This window comes from Drosophila pseudoobscura, chromosome 2 (genome assembly GCF_009870125.1).
Source record: "Drosophila pseudoobscura strain MV-25-SWS-2005 chromosome 2, UCI_Dpse_MV25, whole genome shotgun sequence".
Taxonomy (NCBI): Eukaryota; Metazoa; Arthropoda; class Insecta; order Diptera; family Drosophilidae; genus Drosophila; species Drosophila pseudoobscura.
The window spans coordinates 22,673,507-22,699,237 of NC_046679.1; the positions used below are offsets into that span (position 1 = coordinate 22,673,507).

Below are 25,731 nucleotides of genomic sequence, written 5' to 3' on the forward strand. Positions count from 1 at the left end.
GGGCGCCCAAAGGGCAGTCCAAAGGTGTAAAATGCAAATTGCGGCCGTTTTCGTGCTGTTGCTCCGGTATATCCTTGCAAAGGGTATGACGATTCTGAGCATCATTTGCTCCACGTCGAAACTGTCGATAGATATGGAAAACATCGCTTGAGAGCCAAATATTTGTGGGGAAATCTGCAGAAATCCGCTCTCTCTTTTAGCCATGGCTCTTAAAGGGTATCAAATGCTTCGCATCCTCCAGTGCTGGCCTTCCTGTTGTTGTTGTCCGCCGCTGGCGTTCTGCGGCTGCTCTGCTGGTGCTCTGCTGCTGCTCTGCTGGCGTTCTGCTGCTGCTCTGCTGGTGCTCTGCTGGCGTTCTGCTGCTGCTCTGCTGCTGCTCTGCTGGTGCTCTGCTGGCGTTCTGCTGCTGCTCTGCTGGTGCTCTGCTGGCGTTCTGCTGCTGCTCTGCTGGCGTTCTGCTGCTGCTAATTGCTTGACGCTTTTGCGTTGCCTACTTTTGTGTGTCTTTCCCTCCCCCCCCCCCTCTCTCTCTCTCTCTCGGGGGGGGAAACAAAATGTTTGCTTAAAAAATGATGTTGTTGGTTTTTCACACGTTTTATTTAGACATATTTTTGTGGGGGGCACAAACACAGCCACAGCCACAGACAATCAATGTGGGTCAACATTTCCCCGAGGCTTCCATCAGCAGAATGTGGGTCATATTTCAGGTTTTTGGTCTTATCGGAAGGAAGGAAGTGCGTAATCTGGGGGAAATACTTTAAAGAAACATAAGACTATTATAGGGGGAGCTCCATAGAACTAGAGTCCTGATTCACTTATAGTAAAAGCCACAATTTGGATGATATAGGGCTCATATTTCCAGAAGCTCTAAACACGGTAATTATCTACATAAATACCAAAAATTCTTCCCTGTCCAATAATTATTAAAGGTGGAAAAGGGGTGGGAGAACTCGTATCTCGCTCTCTGCCTCCCCCCCTCTGGGAGATAAACCCCCTCTCCACCGAAACCCTCGTGGCACACTTAAATTCTACGAAACACCTGCGACTGATTGCCAAACACGAAACACCCCCGCATTCCAGCATTATCTATGAGTCGGAAGGGGGTGCGAGGGGGGGGGATGCCCCACAATGTTTGTTTATTCTCGCTCTCGTGTGTTCCCTTTTGATTATGTTGTTGCTGTTGTTCTCTTTCGGGGCCAAAGTCGGGAATTTAGTGGATTCTCTTAATATATTTTCAATATTTATTGCCTTGACTAAGAGAGAACGAGAGAGAGAGAGAAAGAGAGAGAGGGACCACAATTTATATGCTCTCTCTCTTCGCTGACAGGCTGCCTGCCTCCCCGTCTCTCCCCCGCCCGTTGGCTCTTTCTTTTCTTTTGTGTTTCGGTGGCGTCGTTTTGGGCTTCGCTTTCGGTTTGAATTTTTGGTCGAGTTTCTATGTGGAAGAACAGTGGGAGGGATTGAGGTTTATGTGGATAACAATTTAGATGGAATATGTATAGGAAATATATATATAAAGGGATAAATAGGGAATATATAGAGATATGGATGGATGGCCCCCTTGATTTCGATTATTATAATAATTAGAAAATTATAGAATATGTTCTAAAATTGATTTTAATTATTATATTTAGAAAATTATAGATGTGTTCTAAAAATGATAATATTATAAATATTATAATATTTAGAGCAATATCAGAATATGTTCTAAAAATCTTTCTTAACAGATTATGTCTTATATTTTTGAATGGAGATTTTTTAGAACTATATTTTTGCGAATTAGATAAGAAAAAGCTTTGAAAATGTGATTGGAAATTATTATATATTTTCTTTCAAGTCGAAAATTTAAATTTTATTGTGAAAAAGTTTTCTGCTACTTTTCGTGGCAACTTAATTTAGTTTTTTATGTGGAATTATGATATTTAGAGTATTATATAATATGTTCTAAAAATCATTCATCAGAGCAGATTATACCTTATATTATTTATTTATTTTTTTGCGAATTAGTTAGGAGAAATCTTTGAACAGATTTCTTGAAATAATCACCAAAAGCCTCTCACTGTCGCTTTTCTGGGTTTTCTGGTCTAAATGTCAGGATTTGCGGAATCCTCTCTAGCCCACATTTATTGCCTACTTTTAAGCGGTTGGCCATCAATAAGACATTTCGCTTGAAAGCTTCTCAAATGCTTAGAGCCGGCATCTCCTGGCCTCCCGCCTGGGGCACCCACCTCTGGGTCTCTCTCTCACGTGGCCCGTCCGTACGTGGGCTAATGGGCATTCCTTCGAGTGTCCCACCTGAGTGGCAGCTCCCACGCGTTTATTTGGTCACTTGAACGTTTGAGCAATATCAAAAAATTGTTTGCCTGCATCCTTGGCTGTGGATCTGCCTGCCGCCCGGCCGAGGAGGAGTGTGGGAGTGGTTTAGGGCCACCACACACGCACTCTTCCAGTGTCCCGTTATCTACGCCGTGCACTTCGTTGCCGTCACAGTCGCACACGCACGCACGCACACACGAGAAGCCCCGAAACAAAGCTCCCGACGACGACAACGATTCTGCCAGCGGCAGCAGAGGCGGCAGCGGCAGCGCCATCAGACATGTCCAGACACGTTCAGTCATGAAGTAATGCTGCTCGGGAAAGCACCGACAGCGCGCATGTCGTCGTGGCCGTAGAGTAACGGTAAAACACGAACATCGGGCACCGCAAGCCAAAGCGAAACACCTCGTTTACCGGCAGCAAAGCGGCGCGGCGCGGCGCGGCGGCTGCGACGGCAACAGTTTTATTTGATTTTTCTGGAGACAGCCTGACACCTTCACGGATGTCTCCAGCATCGGCTCCATCGTTACTCCTCTGAGGGTGGCGGTGGGGGGTAGGGGGACACCCGGCGCTTGATGCATACACAAAATTGACAAAATTAGAAGTCGTTTCGTTTCGCTCCAATTCAATTCAATTCAATTTGTGACGTGCCGCGCCGCTTTCGCCGTTTATCGCCAAGTGATTCTCGTCCGCGGGCCGTCATGTAGGGCGCGACGGCGCGACTGACGCGAAGAGGACGTGGACAGGGCCCGCCGAGGGCTGCTCACAAATTGGTCTCTACTAGCCCCCACCAGCAGCGAGGAAGGGTTGCAAAATGATGGATTGGGGCATAAGACGTAAGTGCCTGCCCATGGGGGATCATTCTCTTTGGACACTTTAACCCACAGATATTCCCTAATAGAAACATCACATGGCAGAGACCACTGTACCCCCCCGTAGACCACGAAACTTTCAACGCATCCAAAAAAGTATGCTATCGAAAAAAGTTTGCTCCTTGAAGTTTTTTTTGATTTTTTTGTGAGATTTTTGAAATATTTGCATTGTAACTTTTTTCGATTGTCATTGAAAGTTATTAAGCGGCTGAGGTCGGACGGACCCCAGATACTTTACGGAAATTGAGTTGCAAATTGGTTTTCGCTCTCAGGGATAATGAGAGCTGATTGTGTGCGTGTCCTTCGTAGGTGGCCACACTAGGCTTGGGTTTCTTGTGGGCTTGATTGATATTTGAAGGTCCTTCCTTGGGTGTAGTGTGCAGGGGTTCCCTTGTTGAGGAACTCAAGTGCTGTAATTATTGACTTAATTGCCCCGATCCTATCTATATTTTAAGATGGCGTGCCAAGGACATAAACCATTTATGGGTTGATTGTTTTCTTTGCGGAGTGCTGGGATCATTGGAGTCATTCATTCGCAGCAGAAATGCATAATTTATGAAGAGGATATTGAAGAAGGGTGGTATTTGCCCTTCCTACAGTACTTACGGGGGGAATCATCACAAATACCATCATTCAACGGTTAACCGGCGTGGAACCGCCCTGGTTTTCCATCTAGATAAGTGGAGCCCCTAGTGAAACCTTCCTATCGCCATTCTTTAATCGTTTTCCATAGCCTACAAACGTAAATGTCCTGTAATTACATTAGCAATCAAGTTTCCACTGGAACAGAGACCGAAATAAAGGCAACAATTATCGAACATCTGTTTGACATCTGAACCGATTCCCAAATGACGAAAGCCATAAAGAAATCACGTGTAACCTGTCATTAGCGTGGGCTATCCGATTGTTATTCATTAGCCGACTATCGAATGGCTCGAGTGTGGTATCGGACATACGATAGCCCCCCCCCCGGGCTGTGTCCTGATGGCATTTCCTTGTTTTTTTTTTTTGGTGCGGAACAAGCGAAAATTAACGCTACATTTGTTTTACCAATAAAAAGAATACAGAAAATAAAGAAATAAAAGGGAAAAAGAAATGCCACGGAAGGACTTTCACTCGGCTGCCTCTCACTCTCTCTCTGTCTCTCTCTCTCTCGGTGTGGAAAAGGTCAAGCCTAATGAAGCTCAAAAGGCTTCATCGTAGACTTTGGTCCCCGGCCCTGCCCTCCTCCCTCCTCCCCTCCATCCCAATCCCAGCCCGAACGTGGCAGCTCATAAATAATGTTGCCACGCCACGCCCCCGCCCCCGCCCCCGCCCCACACCAGAGACGACTGCGCTGCCTCATAAACTTTTGTAAAATGCAGCGCATAATTTTCCGACTGTATTTTTTCTCCTGCGAAAACTCTCGGAAAACTTGGAACTCTCGAGACTTGTCCATGTCACACACTCCCCCCTCTCTGCCACTGCCACTCCCACTCCCACTCGATGCGAAGCCCTAGAAGTGGCAAGTGCAGTTTATTTTGAACGCCTGAAGGACGTCCTTCGTCCTGGCTGTTGCCCTCCCCCCCCCCCAGATGGCGCTTAGACCCGGCCAAAAGCGTCACACGAAATTGGGTTAACAATTTTGTACGCTTATTCGCTTTTTGTTTTTCTTTTTGTTTCATTGCTGTCCTCGTGGCAGAGTATTTTCCGGCGGACTTTAAGTGGAAAATGGTACTGTGAAAAGCAAAAAGAACGTGGCTTAAAAGTTCAACAAATTGTAGAGTCTCAAAGTTTGAATAATGCAAATATAATGAGTGCCATCCTAGGGCTTAATATTCAAGGAATATTACGAATTTTATCTGGAGATTTATGTGTGGAGGGAAATAATTCAATTCCACATTGAAATAATATCCTGCCTAGATTTCTTTGCCTTCACAAATCAAAATCCAAAACCAAAACCAAATCCGCATCAACAGAATCAATCATCAGCAGTCATCGAGCGGGGGGGGAGGCACCCGACACCCCTCCAGTAATCATCATCATTTACATGTTGCGGCCCTGCCCCCCAGGCCCCACTTGCCCCGCCAGACGACACACACAAGTTGTCAGTTAGTCAGGAAGATGGTCCCAAAAGATGACTAAACGAAATTGCTGGCCGAAATGTAAGCCATTTCCCTGAGAGAGGGAGGCCAGAGACAAAGGCAAAACGACAGAGACACATGTCACATACAACATGCAACATACAGCAGACTGGAGAGGGCAGCAGAGTGGCCCAAGGAGAGAGGCATTTGATGAATACATTCCGTATTCCCGACTCCGTATTTCTAGCCGGAATTGAATTACATTAGTTTCTCGCTATCTCGAATGCCGCTCGAGGCTAGGAAATTGCCTATTTATTTACGAGTCGAGACGGATTAGGATCCCTAAAACGATGCCCGAACGGAAATTGCAGGGATATTAATTTAAATGCGGCTCCCGGCCCTGGACTCTTGGCCTCTGCTATCCATCAGGGGCTTAGAGGGTACTTCAGGGGTTGCAGCCATCCCAACAGGTTTTTGGGATTCGCAAAGCTCGCGCCCAACCCCCCCGGCCGATCGCTGAGGATCGGCAATGATTTGTGCCAGCTTCGAGCACTTGTAATTCCCAACTGGTACGCGCCGCAAGCCCATGAGGAGCCGCACGACGCCCGGCAGTCGGCACTTCCTTGTCTTGGGGAGCAGAAATGTCCAATGAACGTCTAGTGAGGGCATTGCTGCTGACACCAATTACATTTATTCCCGTCTGCCAGGCCACTCACTGTGGCTGGTCTTCGGAATTTTTGGCCAAAGGCTCCCTTACTTTATAGGGAGCCGCATACGGAATACATTTGAGAGCGAGGAGCTACTAGGAGAGTACTCCTCGGAGAGAGATTCATCTTGAATTTGCTTGGGGATAGTGCGCATTTGGTTTGATGGCTATCCATCTCCCATCCTCCTTCCTAGAAAACACACACATCCTGGCATGCTTCCTTCCTCCCCTCGGTTGGGGCAAAGAAAATGCAAGTTGGCCAACAATAAAGACGTTGACTGTGCGATGCTCGTTAGCCGAAAAGTAGCTTCAAGTATATCTCATGTTTTTATGTGCTCTTTCCCCCTCCACCCCCCCCCCCCCCCCCCACATACACACACACAGATACAGATACACATATCCTTTGTCTTTCCCTTTTGTTTTTTCCTCTGGCAGGGGTGTGGGTCGGGCATATTGATTGCCTCCATAAGACGAGAGCCGGATCCAAACAGACCAGAACTAAGAGCTGAAACGGGGGGGAGATGGAATGGGAATGGAATGATGGAGTGGATTTGTGATTGACAGGCATTTGTGGTTTACCAGCTAAGGGCTCATTAAAGCCATTTTGTATGCGTAATTCGATACGTATCGATCAGCTATACGATAGCGATAAGTCGATATTTTATTTTGGAAGATAAATTTTGTATTTCAACATTTATTCTGATTTTTAGAGATATACATTTTTCAATTTGAATAAATGTTCAACACTTTTGATTAACATTAGTTGGTTATCGATTATTAGTCAGCACTGTTATCGATTATTATACAATCACACAATAATAAAAAATAAATAAATAATATATTATCTAGATATATAAAACGTCCCAACTGTGATGTCGATTAAAAGTAATCGATTGAACATAATATATATAAATTGATTGATTTTTATCGATAACAAATATTATTTTGACCAAAAACATCAATTAAAACGTCTAACGTATTTTTCGATGTTTTATTTTTAGTAAAAGTTTGTTATCGATTTTTAATCAGCACTTTTATCGATTCGAGTTCAAATCAACTTTAACTTTACAAAATTGCTTCAAAATGTTCTAGATCTAAATGGTTTCTGATTATTAAATCTTAATTCGATTATTTTACCAAAGTTTATCGACAGAAAATTATCGATTTTTATCGATAACAAATATTTTTTTTGTCCAAAAATATCAATAATGTCCTTCTTATTTTTCGAAGGTTTCTTTTTTTATTAAAGGTTCAACATTTATCGATAAGCCTTCGCTTTTCAGCAACCCCCCCCCCCCCCCCCCCCATGCACAGTATACCGGTAAATCCCACTTAACGGCACTTGTACAACCAATGGGTGCCACATCCTTTTGGTCCTTGTGTTGCATGCAGAAGATGCCTTTTGAAATTAAATTAAATTACATTTGCAATTTGCAATTTACATTTTCCGCGATTCAGTGCACTCGAAACGCCCCCCCATGCCCCCACCCCCCACCCTCCACCCCCCAAAGCTTTTAAGCTGCCAGCCATTCGAAGCGAAGCTTATCGCACGCCAAAACCGAAATGAAACCGAAACCAAACCCAAACCCAAAACCAAAACACAAATGTAACCCTTCCTTGGCCCCTCCCCCCCTTTGGGGCTTCTCGGCAGCGTATACAAAGGGTCGCCCTGGCCGTCGTTCCTTCCTCTTTTTTCGGGGAATGTCCTCTCTCTCGCTCGCTCTCTCGCTCTCTGGCAGCAAAAGTTGTGTGTCATGCAAAAGGGCCAAAAGCAAACGCACTTAAGCACACACCAATACCAGCACACACACACACACACACACAGCGCTTGGGTAGTGTTTGGCTCGGCTGTATGGGTGTGCTACCCATTGAAAACATTGTAAACTAAATGTTGTTTCATACACCCATTCACCCACACACCCAGACACACCCATACACACCCACACACACCCACACACACACCCACACCCACACACACACAGTCATAATTTACTCTGCTTGCTTTATGTGCAGAGCGGTCTGTATGGTGGCATTCTGCTGGTTTGTCCATACCCTGTACTCGCAGGGCAGAAGGGTATGCTCGAAGATTGAAGAGCAGACTTGAGCCGGGTCTTTATTCAGGGAAAAGAGTTCATTGGGGACACTGAGGCGAGTCTTGGGATGTATCCTGCCACCCATCCAACCAAAATCAATGGGTCTTTGAGCCAAAGCCTGGCCAAGAAGTTCCCTTAATGGGCTTAACAGATCTCTTTTCCTTTGGTGAGTGTCTCAGTGCCATGGTATCCCCGTAGTCGAATGTTTGGCCCTCTTGTGATATTCATTGCGTTCTTTTTTTGTGTGCTATTCATTCATTCATTCATTCACGCACTCATTCTCAGTGCCAGTCTCAGTCGAAGAGACAGCTAGTCGGCGAAGGACCCTGGCGCTGGCTCTGGCGCTGCCTTTGGCGCTGCCTTTGCCGCTTATTGCTCATACGCTCCGTTGTGCGCTCCTCAGTTATCCTCGCGCGCTGTCAACGCATTGTTGTGGGCAACCGGCGCCCTGTCGCCCTGTCGCCCTGTCGCCCCCCGCACCCGCCAAAAAGCACCCTCTCCGCGTGCCCCCCGGTGTCCATACGGTTTGTTTGTCTCTTAGTTCGTTAACAAATTATTAACCAAAAAATGTACTCCCCACCCCTACCCCTTTGCCCCGCGTCGCGTTTGTGGTGGCAGAAAGTGTCGAAAAGTTTTTACCGCTCTCCCAGAAGTGAACTTTCCCTTACCCAGCCCCTCTCCCCCCATGGATAGCCAGCTATCGCCTTTCCTTGAACCGTTTTGTCCTTTTTGTCACCCGCGCCATTGATTCGAGTTCATTTTTCGCCATTTAATTTCAGTTTTTACGTTGTCTCTGGCATCTGCTGGGATTTCAATTTATCCGCGAACTTTGCTGCCGCATTCCCGTAGCGTAAATTGAATTTTCACACGTTACTGGCTCTCTCACCTCTTGCCCCATAATGCGGCAGATTGCGGTTGCCGAGTAGGAGTGGAGCTGCCACGTCAGCCAGCAGCGATGATGGGCCATTAATTCACCAACAAAAAGTCGTATAAAAAATGTAATTTTTTAGAAATATCCCCACCCCCCCGTTTGAGGGGGATCTCCGCTTCCCCACAGCCACGGAGCCCAGAGCTCAGAGCCCCGAGCCCAGAGCCCGTCCAAAACAAACAGACAAAAAATCGATATATTTCAGGAGTTATTTACAAAAGCTAAATGGTACATATATATATTTTTTGTTGTTGCTCGTGGCTGTATGTGTGTCTGTGTGGCATTCGAATGGTTGGGACATGGGCAAGGACATGCCTGGCTCGGACACAGTGTCCTGCCTTTGTCCGGGCGTCATCAATGGGCGTGCACATGACAGGACCTCGAAAAATCATCAAAAATTAGTCGCCATTCCAGTTTTTCGATTTGAATGCAGTTCCGTAAAAGTATTTAAAGAGGCCTAACAATTCCATTGATTTTTCGGAAAATATCCCCCTTTTCATGGGGCAAGGCATTCATTAATCAATTTCGTTTGATTTCGATTAATAGCAGTCCTTACTGCGAGGCTACTCGGTGAAAGAGTGAGCGGAGAGTCCCTGTTTCGCCAGAAATGACTCTATGGCAGTAGTTTTGTAGTAATTTCCAGTAATTATTGTTTCATTACTGAGAAACGCAATTACAGAGGTCCTTCGACTCAACTTTGAAATAAAATCAAGCCTGGCAACGCCATTTCTCTATGCTAAATATTATCTACGACAGAATTAAGGGATTCCCCGATAACCAGGACCGCATTCGACGTCCACTCTCATCGATTCGCTACTAGGATTCTCTGTGAGCATAGACTCCTCCATAGACGAGGTGTAACAGCGCCGTGGGCAAAGGCAAAGCACGTGAATAACGGACACCCAAAGAGAAAAGACAGTGCAGTCGGTAGTTAATAAAACACTGCGATTAACAGACAAAATAGTAGATTTTCCCTTTTGGCACTTGACTGCTAAGCTACTCTGTAAGAGGGAGAGGGAGACAGAGAGTTTTCGTGAATAAAATCCATGTTTTGTAAATTTGGAAAGTGTTTCCTGGAATACCCCTGGAATACAAGAAGGGCATTCGATCAACGAAGAGACAGGAGACAGAGGGAAGGCACAGTCACCCACGCTCCCCCCCCTCCCTCCCTCTCTCCCTCCCTCCCTCCCTCTCACTCACAAAAGAAAATCCAATCATGCTTCGCCGCTCAACGCTTTCCTCCAGCTCCACCTCCACCTCCAGCTCCACTTTTCGTTTCGTTTCGATGTGATTTCATCCTTGTTGCTGTTGCTTTTGTTTTTTGTGGGATTTTATTTTGCTCTGGTTTCGGTTCTAGCCCGGCCGGCCTCTCCATCTCGAGTTGAGTGCGGCAATTATATTTTTATTGTTCCTGTTGCCAAATTGTCTAGCAAAAATGTTGATGGCCAGCCGCCTGGGGCGCCCGGCAGCAGCAGCACTTGACTTGGATGAATGGTGGCTAACCGGGCTGCTATCCGTACTGCTGTCCAGCAGCTGTGGACAAGGAGTGGAGCCCGGAGTGGAGCAGTCGCTGGTTAATTCGATTTATACGCTTGTGGATTTTGGATAAAAGAATGAGCCGATGAGGGCTTAAATCTGTCAAAAAAAGAGAGAGGTTTGAGGAGGGGTTTGAGGAGAGGTTTGTCCATGCTTTTCCAAGGGAAGGAATGCTTAGAAAATTGTCTAAGAAGACTGAGAATAATATATCCCTGAGAATAGTAGATGAAACGGTGGTCAAAGTCCTCTTTAGTGGGCTGCTAAGCTACTCTGCGAGAGGGAGAAAGTTCTAAGAAATGCCTTCCCCCAGGGACGCTTTCCATTGAAACATTTTAAAGCAGAACCCACTTCGGAATTAAATAGCGGAATAATGTCAATATATTCCGCCCCCGAATCCCCCCTTGCATTCAATTAATTTTGTGGTCGAGTTGCACAATTGATTGAATTTTCAATCGCTCCAATAAACGAAAGCGAAAACTAAATTGAATTTCCTTCAAGGCCGAAAGTTAAGCAGAGTCCTTAATGAAGGCAAGGACTTGCCGCAATTATATTTATCACAAAATGGACAGCATATATATATATATATATATATGGCATATAGTGGGTATACTTTAATGGAATTTAGTGTAATGTTTGCTGGGGCTTCCACGAGGATTAAACTTTTGCAGCAGTCCTTGGGGTCAAGCGGAGGGAAAGCAAGGAAAACTTCTAGTGTGTGGAAGGGAAAACTTGGCTCATTAAATTTTCATTGTTTTAATTTGCCCTCCACAGCGACACGGAAAAGGAAAAGGAGTCTGTGCGTTGCCAGAGTGTGCGGCTTCTGTGGTTGGAGGGGGGGAGGGGGCGGGGGGCTGGAGTGAGGGCGTGGTCCTTTGGTTTTCCTCGCAAGTCAAAGCGAAGCCAAGCCACGTTTTTACGACTAATTTGGCTAATTTGAGAGCACAATCACGGGCCCGAGCACGGGTCCTGGCACCGCCTGTTCCTCGTGGAGCAGCCTGCTCCAAAATCAATCTCAGTCAATTAGGCGCCTCTCGAACATTAGTTTTTTGCACAGCGCACTTTTCGAAAGTTTCCGGATTCGCTTTTTATTCTTGCGCCTTGTTTGTTTTTCGTACAAATTACTTTTAATTAAATTCGTGGAGTGGATATCACTCCCCAAAGTTTCCTCCGCCGCCAGGGCCAGTGGCAGGACCAGAACCAGGACCAGAGCCAGGACCAAAGCCAGGACCAGGACCAGAGCCAGGACCGGACCCAGGACCGGACCCAGGACCAGAGCCAGGCAGTAATTAAAAGCAGGATAATGAAATTACACTCTCCGGATGGATGGATGATGGGCTCCACATTGAATGCGCTCTCTTTTGGCACCCCATGCCGCCGCGGAGCAGGGAGCGGCGGCAGTCTGTCGAGCGACTCGAGAGGCATTAGCATATAGATTGGAAGACGCAGACGCAGACGCGGATGGACGTCTGGAATACAAAACGTATTCGGGACGGGCTCTTGAAGGTTAACAGCGACAGAGCTGTGATCTTAACCTTCCCTAACCTTTGCTTTGTCCCTGCCCAGATCCGAATCTCCTCCCTAAACCCTGCCCTGACCTTTCGCTTTGGTTAGAGTATGAGGACTGGGGGACCTTTTTCTGATTTATGCCTTGGGAAATGAGGTCCAACCCGCCCCGCCCCACTCTTTGGGTGCCTCCCCACAAATGGCTCGGGTTATTAGAGCACAAGCAGCGCTAATAAAAATTAATGTGTCCAATGCACACACCCCCCACCCCCCCCAGGACTGTCCGCAGGATCCCTGGCCACATGACTCTGTGTGGCAAAGCCCTGACGGCTGCCGGACCTGCACCTGCACCTCCACCTCCACCTGGACTCTCCCTCGAGTCACTCAACTCGTTATGCAATTTTCTCGCTGATGGCTGCATTGTTTTCTTGGATACCCTGTAAATGCGGTGGGCGGGGCGGGTTTGATGGCTGCAAGGGGAGGTAAAGGGAGTACTAGAAAGAGCTATAGCCTCCCCAATCTCCCCAAGGTATTACCTATCTATACAGCGAAAAACAGCCAGATCGGTGGCCCTTATTAGAGCCAGGATCATTGAGGATGGAAGACAAGTACAGGCCTTCCTTTTGGGAGCACTCTTTCCGTTTAAAGGGTATCCTTTAGCCCGTATTACGAATATCGGCTTATCCCTTGCTTGTTTTTGGTTATGTTTTGCTCTCTCTTTCTCTGGCTTTTCTCTGTTGCCAATTTATTCGCACTTATGCACGTGTCCATACAAAGGACCCCACAGGCGGGCGGGCAGCATAGACAAGAGCCCAAAGGGGGGGGGGGCTCCATCACACAGACAGACACACATGATCCTCCTCAGGCACGTTGCTGGTGTTGTTGTGGTTGTTGGCCGAATCAATTTCATGGCCCGTTCATGGCCTCCCCTCTTCAGAGCCGCCCATGCAATGGGTCCCCTCTCTTTTTTGTGTCTCCCTCTCTTTCTCGTTTGATGCCTTTTGCAATTTGTTCGTTTTCTTGTGTCAACAGCAACAACAACAGCCCTGTCGAGGGCTGCTGATGGGTGATGCCAGGATATATTCGATGGAGGGTAAGGCGAGATGCCAGATGCCAGAAGCCAGAGAAGGAAACAAAGTCCATAAGGCAGAAGCTGCAGAAACAGGAGGGAAAAAGTGAGAGTGGCATAAAAGAGAGAGTATAAGCCCTACCATACCTTGAATATACCCTTGGAATGGTGACACGTTTTTACCCTGTCTTTGGCTTTGTCTTTGGTTGTGTCTTTGGCTGGAGCTCTTGACCAAGTTGGAACAATTAAAACGATTTTTCTTCTTGCCTTCTGTTTGGCTGTGCACTCTATCAATGTCCCCCCCGACGTCCTCCATCCTCTCTACGCGCCACTGGCCACTCGCCAAATGTCAGCTGCCAAGGACGCAAAATGTTTACTTGAATTTGAGAGCCACGTAGCCGGGCCACAGGAGTCCTCTGTGTGTGTGTGTGGCTCCTGCATTGCAAATGAGGGGCACTCCAATTGCTCCGTCGAGCACTCTGTCAAAGTTGTCCATTCCTTGATTGATTTACAATTGAATGCCGGTCATGTTATGGCCATAAATTGACATTCAGGTGGACTCCTCCCACAAGAGGGAGGGGGCGACTAGTGAAAGGAGTGCAAATTATTAGAAAGGAACGTAGGTTTTCCCCCGGAAGTAAAGGTTAGGCGTGGAAAAACCAAACTAAAAAGGTTACAAACTTTAAATGTGGGGAAAATTCTAGGAATTTTCCTAGAAGGATTACCCTTTTTCAGGGAATTTCCACCTCCAAGCCAGGAATCTGCTTGCCATCGTATAATTTTAAGCAGAAATGAAGCAATCCCTGAGTCCATTAGTGGGAAAAAATCCCCTAGATTGATCCGTGATCAACTTTGCCACTTTAGCTGCTGCCTGCCACAAGTTTCGTGCAACAAACAAGGGGATTATTCATGTAAACATTCCACTCGTACCCCCCACCGAACAGAAAACATCTAACATCCAACATCCATCAAGTATACGCACTGTGTTCTCGGGCTTCTTTTGATAAGCCCGTTTTTCGGTTGGCTTTTTGTTAGTTTTCTGGCACTTTGTTGGCTTTGCTCGCTGGCTGCTACTTTTGACTGATTTTGATGTTGAGTTTTTCCTACGTTTTCCCCTACTTTTTTCCTACTTTTTTCCCTACTTATTGCCTTTTCCCTTATAACTTGTTTTACTACTTTTTGTTCTGTTTTCTGTTTGCTGTTTGCTTTTTGCCGGCTTTCCCGAAAGTTCTCTCGGTACACTGTCGGCCATGTGTGCAAGGCTCGCAGCCTAGAAATGTGGTTCCTTAGGTCTCGCAAAAAAGGTATTATTCTATTTTGTACAATGGAAACCCGATTTGTTGTCAAGTTTTGAAGTTTCTGGGGAAATTGAAAGCCTTGCTAGATTTCCCCAGAGGCTACCACCCCGCCCCCGCCCCCGCCCCCGCCCCCCACACCCGCAGTGGCACGCCCATGTCATGGCTTATTTAGCTTGTTCGAGGAAATGCCCAAAAGCATTTGGCAGATGCCAACTTTGGAGGTCTTGGAGTGTACAGATTTGCTGCTGCTGCTGCTGATGTTGCAACTGCTGCATGGAGGAGTCTGCTGGAGGGAGGAGCGAGTGCTGCATACACATTTTGTATGCTTCGTTAAGCATTCTGTACAATGCACAACAGCAGCGGCAGCAGCAGCCGCCACAGAGGTGGCAAAGTGGCAGCTCTGTTCGGAGGGGAGTGCGTTGTACAGTGCGTTTCGGCAGTGTAAGATGCAAGGAATTGAAAGGTTTCACTCGTTCTTACTCCCAAGAATACTGGAAGTTGCATCTCTCTGGCATATGAATCGTATTCAAGGATTGTGAATATAATGAATGCCTGATTGTGATTCCACTGGGAATGCCTGCCAGAATCGACTCCATCCATCCATCCCTATAGCTTTTAAACGCACTGTACAAATCCAAAAAATATATATTTATCTAGGGGCGGAGGGTAGCACCGGGCACTGGCAGGGGTGTGTCATATTTATTTGCACATTTTATATACAAATTTTGATATCGAAAAACTAGCGAAAATCCGAATGTTGTGCCACTGAACTGTCAGTCAGTCAGTCAGTCATTCATTCAGTCAACAGACTGACTGTCTGTCAGATAATTGTATCATTCAGTGTGTCAGTCCCCTCTCCCCCTCCCTCTCCCTCTTCCCCTCCATCTTATATCGAATTTGAAATTGATGATGCAGCCAGAATTTGATTTCATTTTCGGAATTCCTATTTTGCTCTTTGTCTCCACTTTGAGAGGCGATGCGATGCGATGGGGCAATGGGAGGGCTGGGATGATGATGGGAAGCGATGCCAAGCGATGCGATGAGATTGCCAGAGAGAGATAACAGAGGGAAGAGGCGGTGCAAGGAGAGGGCGGCAGACACGGGGCTTTACACTGGCGGATGGTAATAGTGTGCACGGTGGCTGGGTGCCTCGGTGCCGGCTTACTTACAGAGGGGTATTGTGTGCTATTTATTGTGCATGTGGAGCCGTTCTTGGGTCCCCAGAAGATGTGCAGGAAAATACAAAATAAAATAAACAGAATGTGAAATAGCGATATACAAAGAAAAAGCGCTTCTTTAGATAAAATACCCGTATGTGTTCCCTGGAAATATTTAGCATTAAAAGAGGAAACAAAATTCAGGAGAAGTAAAAAATAATAAGTCCAGGAAAAGTCTTGAGAAAAAGTCTTTAATTTTGTAGAAAATTGATTGGAATTGGAAAATATTTTATTAAAAATACATATTTGTGTGTGGATAAGTCAATGATTAAGGAAAATTAAGATCACTTTGCAATTACTGAAAATAGACATTTTGCTGAAACAAAGCTCACTATTTTTGCCATGACTGTAGGAACGTAATTAACGGACTTAGTCGAGAGAGAGAGAGAGAGAGAGAGAGAGAGAGAGAGAGAGCGCTAGTCAGAGCCAGAGAGAGCAAACAAGAGAGGACAAGTAACTCGTACCATGATGAAATTATACAAGACGGTCCGCTAACTCTATTTCGGGTCTTATTTTACGCTCAACAAAAAAGAAGAGTGCCTTGACGCCATGTTTGATTAGAGAGACAAGAACGAAGTTTGCTCTCGTACTGACCTAAGTAAGACCCTAAAAGGGAGCACGTTTCTGGAGCGGATCTTGGACCTTGTATAATTTCATCAAGACCTGAAATAAAGAACGAGATAGCAGGATAGGCAAGAGCATGACGAAATTATACCAGGTGGACCACTCTCTTTCCGAGTCTTATTTTTCTGCCATCAAAATATGCCGTCAAAGCGCTCTCAGTTGTGCTGAGCGTAAAATAAGACCCGAAAGAGAGTTAGCGGACCACCTTGTATAATTTCTGCTATGGGATATGCATTTCGCTTTGCTCAACATCTGGTACCGCCACTGTAATGCCAATCAGCCACCCATCCATTCATCCACCCATCCATCCACCCGTTTGTGGGGCAGAGATTTTCATTTTCGCCTAAACTGCACTTCACAGCGAGACACAAAAGACAAAAGGCTGCTGGAAAAAGCGTGTGGCAGCAGTTTTTTCTCCATTTATTTATTTCGAATATATTTGAGGATTAAAGCAAGAGATGAATCTCACAACGAGTACTGAAATAATCCCCAAAATATGATATTCTATTGCATTTCTAATCGCATATTTGTGGCTCTTTTTGTTGCAGGTTCCATCATGTTCCATGTGCGACGGCGACCGGCGGACTCGCAGCCGCGAAGGCGTAAGAAAAAACCGCTGGGCGCCGCCAACGGAGCCTCGCACATGTCCGGGGATCGGGAGGGACCCGTCCTGGTGGAGGTGACGCACAGCGGCGATGGCGGGCGGCGCATCAAGCTGGGCAGCGATCCCGTGGAGGTGGGCTCCGCGAACACCAACTGCCTGCAGCTCTTCGGACCCTCCATCCAGCCGAGGCACTGCCTCATCTCGCTGCATGAGGGCGTCTGCACGGTGACCCCGCTGCACACGGACGCCCTGACCTTCGTGAATGGCCACCACATCAGTCAGCCGACGATTTTGCATGTAAGTGGTGACCTTTTGCCCCCCAAGCATGCATCCACCCCCTGCTCCACCTCCTGCCCCTCCTCCTCCTCCTGCTCCTCCATTATGTGTCTTCCATTAACTAATTGCGAATAATTCGCTTTAATTAGTTGAAATTCTGGCACGTCGCAGCTCGCTGCACGTCGGGGCGTATGCTTAATTTTACTGATGAAATTTATTGCCAGTCAGCAGGCGACGCTCCCCCCCACGTGACCTTGACCCGCTTAAAGTTTAAACTGCTTGAAAATTCGGAAAATGTGTGTGTACTCGCCAAAGCAGTCCCTTTTTCCCTGGTGCGACATTTTCCTTGGATTTTGTGGCGATTTTCGGCACGAAAAAGGTTCGAGTAATCGCCGAGGCTTAAGCACTTTCGACTGTGGAATGAACTGGAAGAACTGGCAGTTAGATGAGACGAAAGAAGGGTTTGCTTTAAGAGGGTTTTCCAAGGGGTGTACTTAATATTAGAAGCCAGACTTCTTTGAGTTCCCAAATCCTATGGAAATTGAATAGATCTTTTTATTTGTATAAAAAAAAAACAAAGAACAGTGGGTTAAGAAAGTGATATTTTTGGGAGGATTTACTACCATTGGATGTAGTTTTATTCGGTATACAGAGGCAAGTCTGTACTGAAGCATTCTATCTACTGGATTGAGGCGATCGGCTCATTATTGTAGGCCAGAGGGCACGACCTGTCGCTAGACTCTTTGAACACCTGGCTTTAAGCTTTTGAACACTCTTAATGCTAGGGCCAAACGCTTTCTAGGGCACTCTTAAAGGCTAGGAATACGCAGATTAAGCTACGATATATAGAAACTGATAACTGGGGTATCTTAGTGTCGAGGCACGATTGCCGCGACTCCAAGCTTTTGATTAGGTACCTCTACACTGCAGAGCCATCGGAATAGTAAAAAAGGAAACCTAGTTCAACGTCTGAATAACCCCATGGACTCTTCTTTGTAGAGCTTGTAACCAGATACGCCAAAGTTCCCCCAAAACCAAGCAAAAACCCATTCAATCCACAGCCCGCATTCACTCGTTGATTCGTTGATTCATTTCCACTTTCAAGTTCATTATCAGCTTTAAGTTTTGACCAGAAAAAGCCATAAAATTACCCCGCTCCCCTCCACACTCACATCTCTTATATGGATTGGATGTACGAGTATGTGGCATAGACATCCCCCCCCACCACACCCCCTCCCCCGAAAAGGCTTTGAGTTGCCGCCGCTGATTTATCTTTTGTTTTGACAACTTTTTCGACAAACAAACACACAACCGAAGCACAAACAAAAAACAACAAAAATCCAAGGGGAAAAACTCTGAATGAATTGAATGGCGGCTGGCTCTCTCGGCTTTCGATGTTCTCACGCAAAAAAAAACAGACCTCCATCAGAGAAAAGTCAAACGAGAAACAACAACAAAAAATTTGCCAGCCAGCGTTATATAAAGTTTTGTTGTTGTTTTTTTCCTTTTGTTTTTATTTCGAGTTGAGTTTCCGCTTGATAAATTTGAAACCAAATAAAACAGAGAGAGAGGGAGAAGCCCCAAAAGGGAATCCAGAATTCAGAATCTCGACATTAGCCACAAACTGTCTCCAGAGACAAAGTTCACAGAGCGCGAGAGAGAGAGAGCGAGAGACAGAGAGAGTGAAAAAGGAGATAAATATTTTGCGTAATTCACTGAGCAATCTTTTTTCTTATTTTTGTTCAACTTTTATTCTGTCATTGGCTTTGTTTGCTATCCTCTCTGCCCCCCCTCCTCCTGCCCCCCTCCCCCTCCTCCTGCTCCCCTCCTCCTGCTCTGCTTTTATTTTACTGATTTTTTGTTTGTTTGTCAATTGGCGAAATTGGGGTTTATGCTGCGGTTCGATGAACCTGAACCAAAAAGATACTCGTGTGTGCATGCGAGAACATAATGCAAATGGAAAGCTCTCCCTTTTCACCAGGCCACAGATAGAGAAAAGGTGCGCGTGGCAGAGATTTAAACAGAGACCTAAATCAGCATTAGTTAGTGTGACGCACATACGATAGTTCCATCGATTCCGACTAGGAGATACCCTGGAAATGCTACCAAAATATAACCGCAAACATACGAAGTTTCTTTGGATTTGCTGGATACTTTTTTGCTCTTTTTTGAGTGTAATAATTGTCCAATTAAATTAAAACTCTCTTCACTTTGATTGCGTTATATTTGGCATAAGTTTAAGGGGTACTTGATCTGTGGAGAGACATCACAGAAGGCATCCAAGGGAATGTAATGCCTCTGTGGATCCTGCAGTCTCCAAGACTTGGAGGTTTATACAGAAAAATAGATAAAGAAACAACTCTAAAGTGCTCCAAATTTTAATCGAAATCATCATTCATCCAATACCAAAAGATTTTAACTGAGGTTGGAAATTTTAAAAGGAAATTAATTTAATTTAAATTTTATTATTAATATAGAAAATGTTGATCTAAATATTTAATTAAATTAAATTGAATTATTTAAATGTTTCGAAATAAAATATTCTTGAAATTAGATTAAATATATATTTCCTACAAAATTAAATATTTTTCATTTTTAAATTAAATTAAAATTAAACAAATCATTTATATTTAAATCAAAATTAATTCAATTTAATTTCTTTAAGTTTTGATTAGAAAACCGAATATTTAATTTAATTACGGATGTGTTTCATATTTCTAATGCATTTTCCTCTGAGTGTAATCCTAATAAGAAGGGATGGGGTCTCCCCTCCATCCCCTTTCTGTTGCATACCCCACCTCGAGCACATCATACCCCCCTCAGATGTTAACCCTTTGGAATACCCTGTAACCACACAAATACAAATCAGAGACCTCCCAAAAAGAGGGGCGTCTCTGTGTATGTGTGACTGTGACTCGTCGTCGTCATCAATGAGAATTCTGCAACGCCCCGAAAATTTTCCAATCGAATCCGCTGCCCTGCCACAGTGCCCCAGAACCCGTCAGCCACTTCAGTGCTCCACTCTGATCTGATCCGATCCGCTCTCCTGTCGCCTGTCGTGCCTCCTCTCGCCTCACGTCGCGTCTCCCTCTGCTGTGTAAATATTTCAGTAATTGCTTAAATTAATTACAATTATTAAATCACTCGATGGTTTGTCAACGCGTTAACCCTCATCACACTGACGGACTGCACTGCAAGGAGGAGGAGTACTGCTCCTCCTCCTCCTTTTCCATATGATACTGTCCTATAATTAATTCATGCTCGCTCATCCACAGAACGGTTCGGTTGTGATGTTTGGACGCGTGGCCTCGTACCGCTTCCTCGACTCCCCCACGGATGGACGCTACAATCTGGCCCTCTCCCAGTCCCAGTTGGACTCGGCCTGTCTCTACGAAAGGTGAGTGCCGCCGGAGTGATTATTCTGGTTAATATTTTAAGAATATTTTAAGTACCAAATCGCCACGCTACACGCTTTATCTGCCCCATAAGCTTGTGTCAACAGAAGAGCTACTGTACTTCTGCGTTTTGTTTGTTTTGTGATAATTATTTATGGAAGATAGATAACAATTCAACGCATTTAGAAGACAATTCAATGCTGAAGACGAACAGGAGATTTATTTTTTATAGAGGAATACATTTGAGAGGACTAGGAATTAAAGAAAGTACATTTCGATATGCCAAGAGATCTATGAAGTGGCTATAGAATATAACTATCAAAGATTGAGCCTATAGGTTCTGCTTAATCGGTGGATAGATTTCTTTTTAAAAGTGAGTTTTATAGGGAAATATTTTCCATCAAAATTACTGGACAGCCGTCGGAATTTACCCAAGTTTTCGTAGAGTTATTTTCTTAATTAAAGGAATTAAACGATCCAATAGAATGCCACAGCCACAGGCCTGCCCTTGAATGCTGTAGACTTTGGTTTCTCCTATCAGACCTATCAGAGTGTTAGCTACGTTCTAAGAAGAATCTAAAAAGAGACTCCTAAGGGCCCTTAAAATACCCAAGTGCGTTGTTATGCTCTGACTTTCGCCTAATCCTCACCTAAACGAATATTTTTTGGGTAACCTTTAAAGGAATAAGTGCTTGTAAAAACTGAAATTTCAAACCGTTTCTCTACTCAAAAACTCGACAAAAATATTCATTCCATGCGAGTATAAATAAAGCACTTGAAACGTGTAAAAGAGCCTCTCCATCTGTCGCTCTCGCAGAGCAAACAGAATTTTAAAGTCCGCCTTTTCCATTGGCCACTCCCAAGGGCCCCTGCACCTGAATCACCCTTGAGTACTACTCAAACGTATTCGTATTCCCTTTGTGAATAGACCAAAAGAGAGGAAACCGAAGGGATGGCACTCGAATTTCCATATTTTAGCTTTAGGGATAATATATATGTATATGTTTATGTATTCATGTATGCAATTGTTATTTTCATTATGCTTATTTATTTATTTATTATTCATGTACTTTTTTTTTGTTTATGTTTATTTACACGCTGTTTTGTGCTCTGTTTCGTTACGTGTTGTTTGTGTAAAACATTAATCTCATGCACATGCCATACATACAAAAAAAACAAAAACAAATATGCAAAAATAATTTGCACAAACACCCACAAAAACACTGCCCAAACCACTGCCCCCAAAACCCACAAAACGATTCAAACACAGTCGGTCGCCCACTTCCCCAGGATCTTGGAATGACGAGGATGGTGCCTTGAGCTCGGTGAGTATATCCCCACAGAGGGGCATCCTTTGTGCTCCCCTCTCTAACATTCTCTTACTCTCGCAGACGCACAAAAGCGAATACGATCAGCATCAGCAATCGAATCAATCGAGTGGATATCACAACAACAACAACATCAACAACTCCAGTGAACATCCTTTGAGCAGCACCCTGAGGGGCGATGTGGTAGACAGCAAGGCCACGGGCCAGGATCAGGGGGCCAACAACGCCACGGGTCTGTTGGGCGGCACCCACACGATGGCCTACGACGGCCAGAGTCTCGAAGGTAATCTGGAGAACGAAACCAAATCCATTTCCAGCATGAAGTCCAGCGGTTCCAACAGTCAAGATAGGTGAGAACCCCCATTCGCTTTCAGATTTCAACGAATGACAAATGAATAAATATCTTTTTCCACACAAGAGAGAAATCCCAGCAGGAAAAGTCCTACCCACACACACACCAAACACACACAAAACACACAGATACCATAACCATAATATATTATTCATTCACTGTCTGATTGAATTTTAAGTTGCTATTTTTTTTTCGTGTGCAATTTATTTATTTATATTTTATTGCACTCTGCAATTATTTGACACTCAATGTTTTAACTGCTTTCTCCAGCTGTTTCTGTATCTTTGTATCTCTGTATCTCTGTATCCGTATCGTTGTGCTCTGTACTAATTGCTTAACAATTGCTTTCCCTGAACAGATCCCCCAAAATGCCTGGCTCTGGTCTGTTGGCCGGCGGCGGTGGCAGCGGCTCCGGCGATGCCCAAGGACAGGAGCCCATTCTGCCGGCCGTTTTGGAGTTTCCCGAAACGCATCAGGAGCTGTTTTTGCGCCACATCATCAGCGAATTGGACGTGAATGTGCCCCACTTTAAGCTGGCGCCTGTCTATTCGCTCTACCTGTGCGCCAGGTGTGTAACGAGTCGCGCTCCAGAAGGGGATTCGATAGAAAGAAAGATGTTACTGCGCTTTGCCTGGCTTTAAATGTTGTTCAAGTGCATTAATATACTAAAAAATGGCAACTATATCTAGTTTATAAGCAGGAAAATATGTTTAAGAGATGTTTTATATGATTTTAAAGAGTTTTTGTAAGGGGAGATATGTCTATCCATCTATCAACTGCTTTCATATGAGGCGGCACGAGAGAGATGAGATGCTGCTAGAGAGAATGCACAAGCGAATGCTCCAAAAGAGAATACTAGGAGGGAGTTTTTGTGGGTCTGCTTCCAATTTCCAAGAGCCTGACCATAGACCATGGACTTGGCCTCTGACTCTGCTCTTAATCTATCCAAATTAAAGACTAATCCCTGTTTCTGGTACAGCTTGTTCCCTGCAATTCACATTTGGGTTTAAAGAACAAATATAAACATTAAATCTCTTCAAATTAGATGGAAAGGAGAGCTGTATGCAGCTCCAGGGGGAATGAGAGTAGCCCAAATGGTAATGTTTCATCATTAATTCTGCAACGCTCCCACATGGATGTGCACTTTACAGATAGATAGATAGATAAATAGATAGATGGCTGGCTGGCTGGCTGCACTTCTTCGTGCAACCTTCAACCTCTTGTGGGGGTCACACAGCAATGGGGCGTTCAATGAATCCATTTATATTTCAATTTCAAAATCAAAGCTTCATTTAACAAGACCCCAAAGGCGGACAGACAGACAGACAGACAGATGGAAGGAAGGATAGATAGACAGGCAACACCATCTGACAAATGTGGGGGCATAAAGTGGATAGACTTGCCATGCCGCACACGCACACACGCACACGCGCACACATGTGTGTGGTCGGCCCCCTTGCAGCGTTGGAGGTAGGACTATCGGCTGCAGGAGGAGCAGCAGCAGCAGTATCAACAATTCATTATCAATTATGATGATTTATCTTGGCCGTTGGCTGACCCAATTTGTGAGCCATTAATATTAATGTGTCCTGACAGCGGGAGGACCTGCAGGGTTGAAAGGGAATTTCGGCAATTGACAGGCGTAGAAATCAATAGATCCGAAGGCCCTGGCCTGAAAATTACTCATCCGATTTGGGCCCCTGTAATGAATGCTAATTGAACATGACATTGCTCTCTCGCTCTCCCCAGATACCGCGCCTCCACCCACTACCGTCCAGAGCTGCAGCCCACGGAGCGGGCCCACAAGCTGACGATGTTCCTGCACCATGTGGCCAATCTCGTGTACAGCGTCGTCCAGGAGCAGTACACCGACCCGCGGATCCTGGCCTTTTGGATGGCCAATAGCTCGGAGTTTCTGCACTTTCTCAAGTCGGATCGGCACATCAGTGCGTTCAGCGTCCAGGCCCAGGAGGTGCTCGCGGAGGCCGTGCAGACGGCGTTCCGCAATCTGGTCAACTGCTTCCGCCTGGAGCTCTCGCAGACCCTCAACCAGTTTCTGTCGGAGAACATCGATCACGATTCGGCGGCGGGCCTGGTGCTCACGGTCCTGGGCTCCGCCATGGCCCTGCTGCGACGCTGTCGCGTGAATGCGGCACTGACCATCCAGCTGTTCTCGCAGCTTTTCCACTACATCAATGTCATATGTTTCAATACGGTGAGCGGTGGCCATCCTGTGTATAGGGTGGGACTTCTAGATCCTTAAGATGTACTTATTCGTCCTTGTTCTTCTTCGTAGATTGTGGCCAACTCTCAAATGTGCACCTCCGACTGGGGCAAGGTGATGACGGAGCGACTGCAACTGCTGGAACTGTGGGCGGAGCGGCAGGGCCTGGAGCTGGCCGCCGACTGCCATCTGGCGAAGATCAACCAATGCGCGCAGTTCCTGCAGGCGCCCAAGTCGTCGGTGGAGGAGATCCAGCAGTTGGCCTGCTCCTGCTTCCGCCTCAACTCGCTGCAGATGGGCGCCCTGCTGCAGCAGGAGAAGATACCCCGCAACCTGGTGGACACGGCCATACGCATGGCCGAGTCCGTCGCGGACGAGCTGACCCGCGCCGACGGCCGGGAGGTGCGCCTCGAGGAGTCGCCCGAACTGCACCTGGCCCTCCTCTTGCCCGACGATGGCTTCAGCTGCGATGTCGTCCGGGGCATACCCACGGGCCTGGTCGACTTCCTCAATCCCCTCCAGCAGCAGGGCATGTGCCGACTGGCCGCCCAGCCCACATCCATTGGCCTCTGGACCGTCTACATGCATCAGTTCAATGTAAGCAGATCCCAGCAGGCTGTGAAATTCCTGATTTTCTAACGATACCGAAATCCCCTTTGCAGGCACGCAGCTCCAGTGCGATGTCCAACAAGCTGCCGCAGCCCGAGCTGCAGCTCATCAAACTCCACAAGAACAGCAACGGCATGGGCCTGTCCATTGTGGCGGCCAAGGGAGCCGGCCAGGAGCGTCTGGGGATCTACATCAAGAGCGTGGTGCCCGGCGGAGCAGCGGATGCCGATGGCCGCCTTCAGGCGGGCGATCAGCTGCTGCGCGTGGATGGCCAGAGTCTGATCGGCATCACACAGGAGAGGTAGGAACATCCCCCAGAGGATGCAGCCGAGAATCTATTAATTGAATATTGAATCTTGCAGGGCTGCCGACTATCTGGTGAGGACCGGTCCGGTGGTCAGTCTGGAGGTGGCCAAGCAGGGGGCCATCTACCATGGACTGGCGACGCTGCTCCAGCAGCCCAGTCCCGTCATCCAGCGTGGTGAGTAGCATCCGCCCTAGGATCCGCGCCTAAACATAGATACACATTAGAGAGCTACGCCAGGTGTTGGGTAGAACGCTAAGAAGAACACACTCATTCACAGACACTCAGACACTCACACACTCCACCGAAAGATACTCACAAAGATACTCACACACTCACTCACACTCAAAGATACATTCCACACTCTCCAGTCAGTCGTTGTGTAAGCTAACAAAAGTAACCAAAGGTCCTTCC

At 46.2% G+C, this 25,731-nt stretch overlaps 1 protein-coding gene and 1 non-coding gene across 8 annotated transcripts in view; both read left to right on the forward strand.

Moving 5' to 3' along the window:
* Window positions 1–25,731, forward strand: part of cno (adherens junction formation factor afadin) — a 60,083-nt gene that overhangs the window by 24,787 nt on the left and 9,565 nt on the right. For 4 of the 7 annotated variants that reach the window (XM_001359371.5, XM_015182381.2, XM_003736699.3 and 1 more), the window contains exons 7-15: window positions 16,774–17,126; window positions 20,381–20,502; window positions 21,771–21,825; window positions 21,892–22,178; window positions 22,539–22,748; window positions 23,930–24,395; window positions 24,477–25,001; window positions 25,067–25,314; window positions 25,376–25,494. In XM_001359371.5, the coding sequence (XP_001359408.3) occupies window positions 16,774–17,126; window positions 20,381–20,502; window positions 21,771–21,825; window positions 21,892–22,178; window positions 22,539–22,748; window positions 23,930–24,395; window positions 24,477–25,001; window positions 25,067–25,314; window positions 25,376–25,494 (2,385 nt within the window). Of the gene's footprint in view, window positions 1–3,011; window positions 3,153–16,668; window positions 16,700–16,773; window positions 17,127–20,380; window positions 20,503–21,770; window positions 21,826–21,891; window positions 22,179–22,538; window positions 22,749–23,929; window positions 24,396–24,476; window positions 25,002–25,066; window positions 25,315–25,375; window positions 25,495–25,731 lie in introns of those variants that run through there. The other 3 variants (XM_015182379.2, XM_033382879.1, XM_015182380.2) reach the window with 3 other exon arrangements.
* LOC6897626 (U4atac minor spliceosomal RNA) lies at window positions 5,868–5,996 on the forward strand. Its single transcript, XR_053402.2, has one exon. It is a non-coding gene; the product is annotated as a U4atac minor spliceosomal RNA (small nuclear RNA).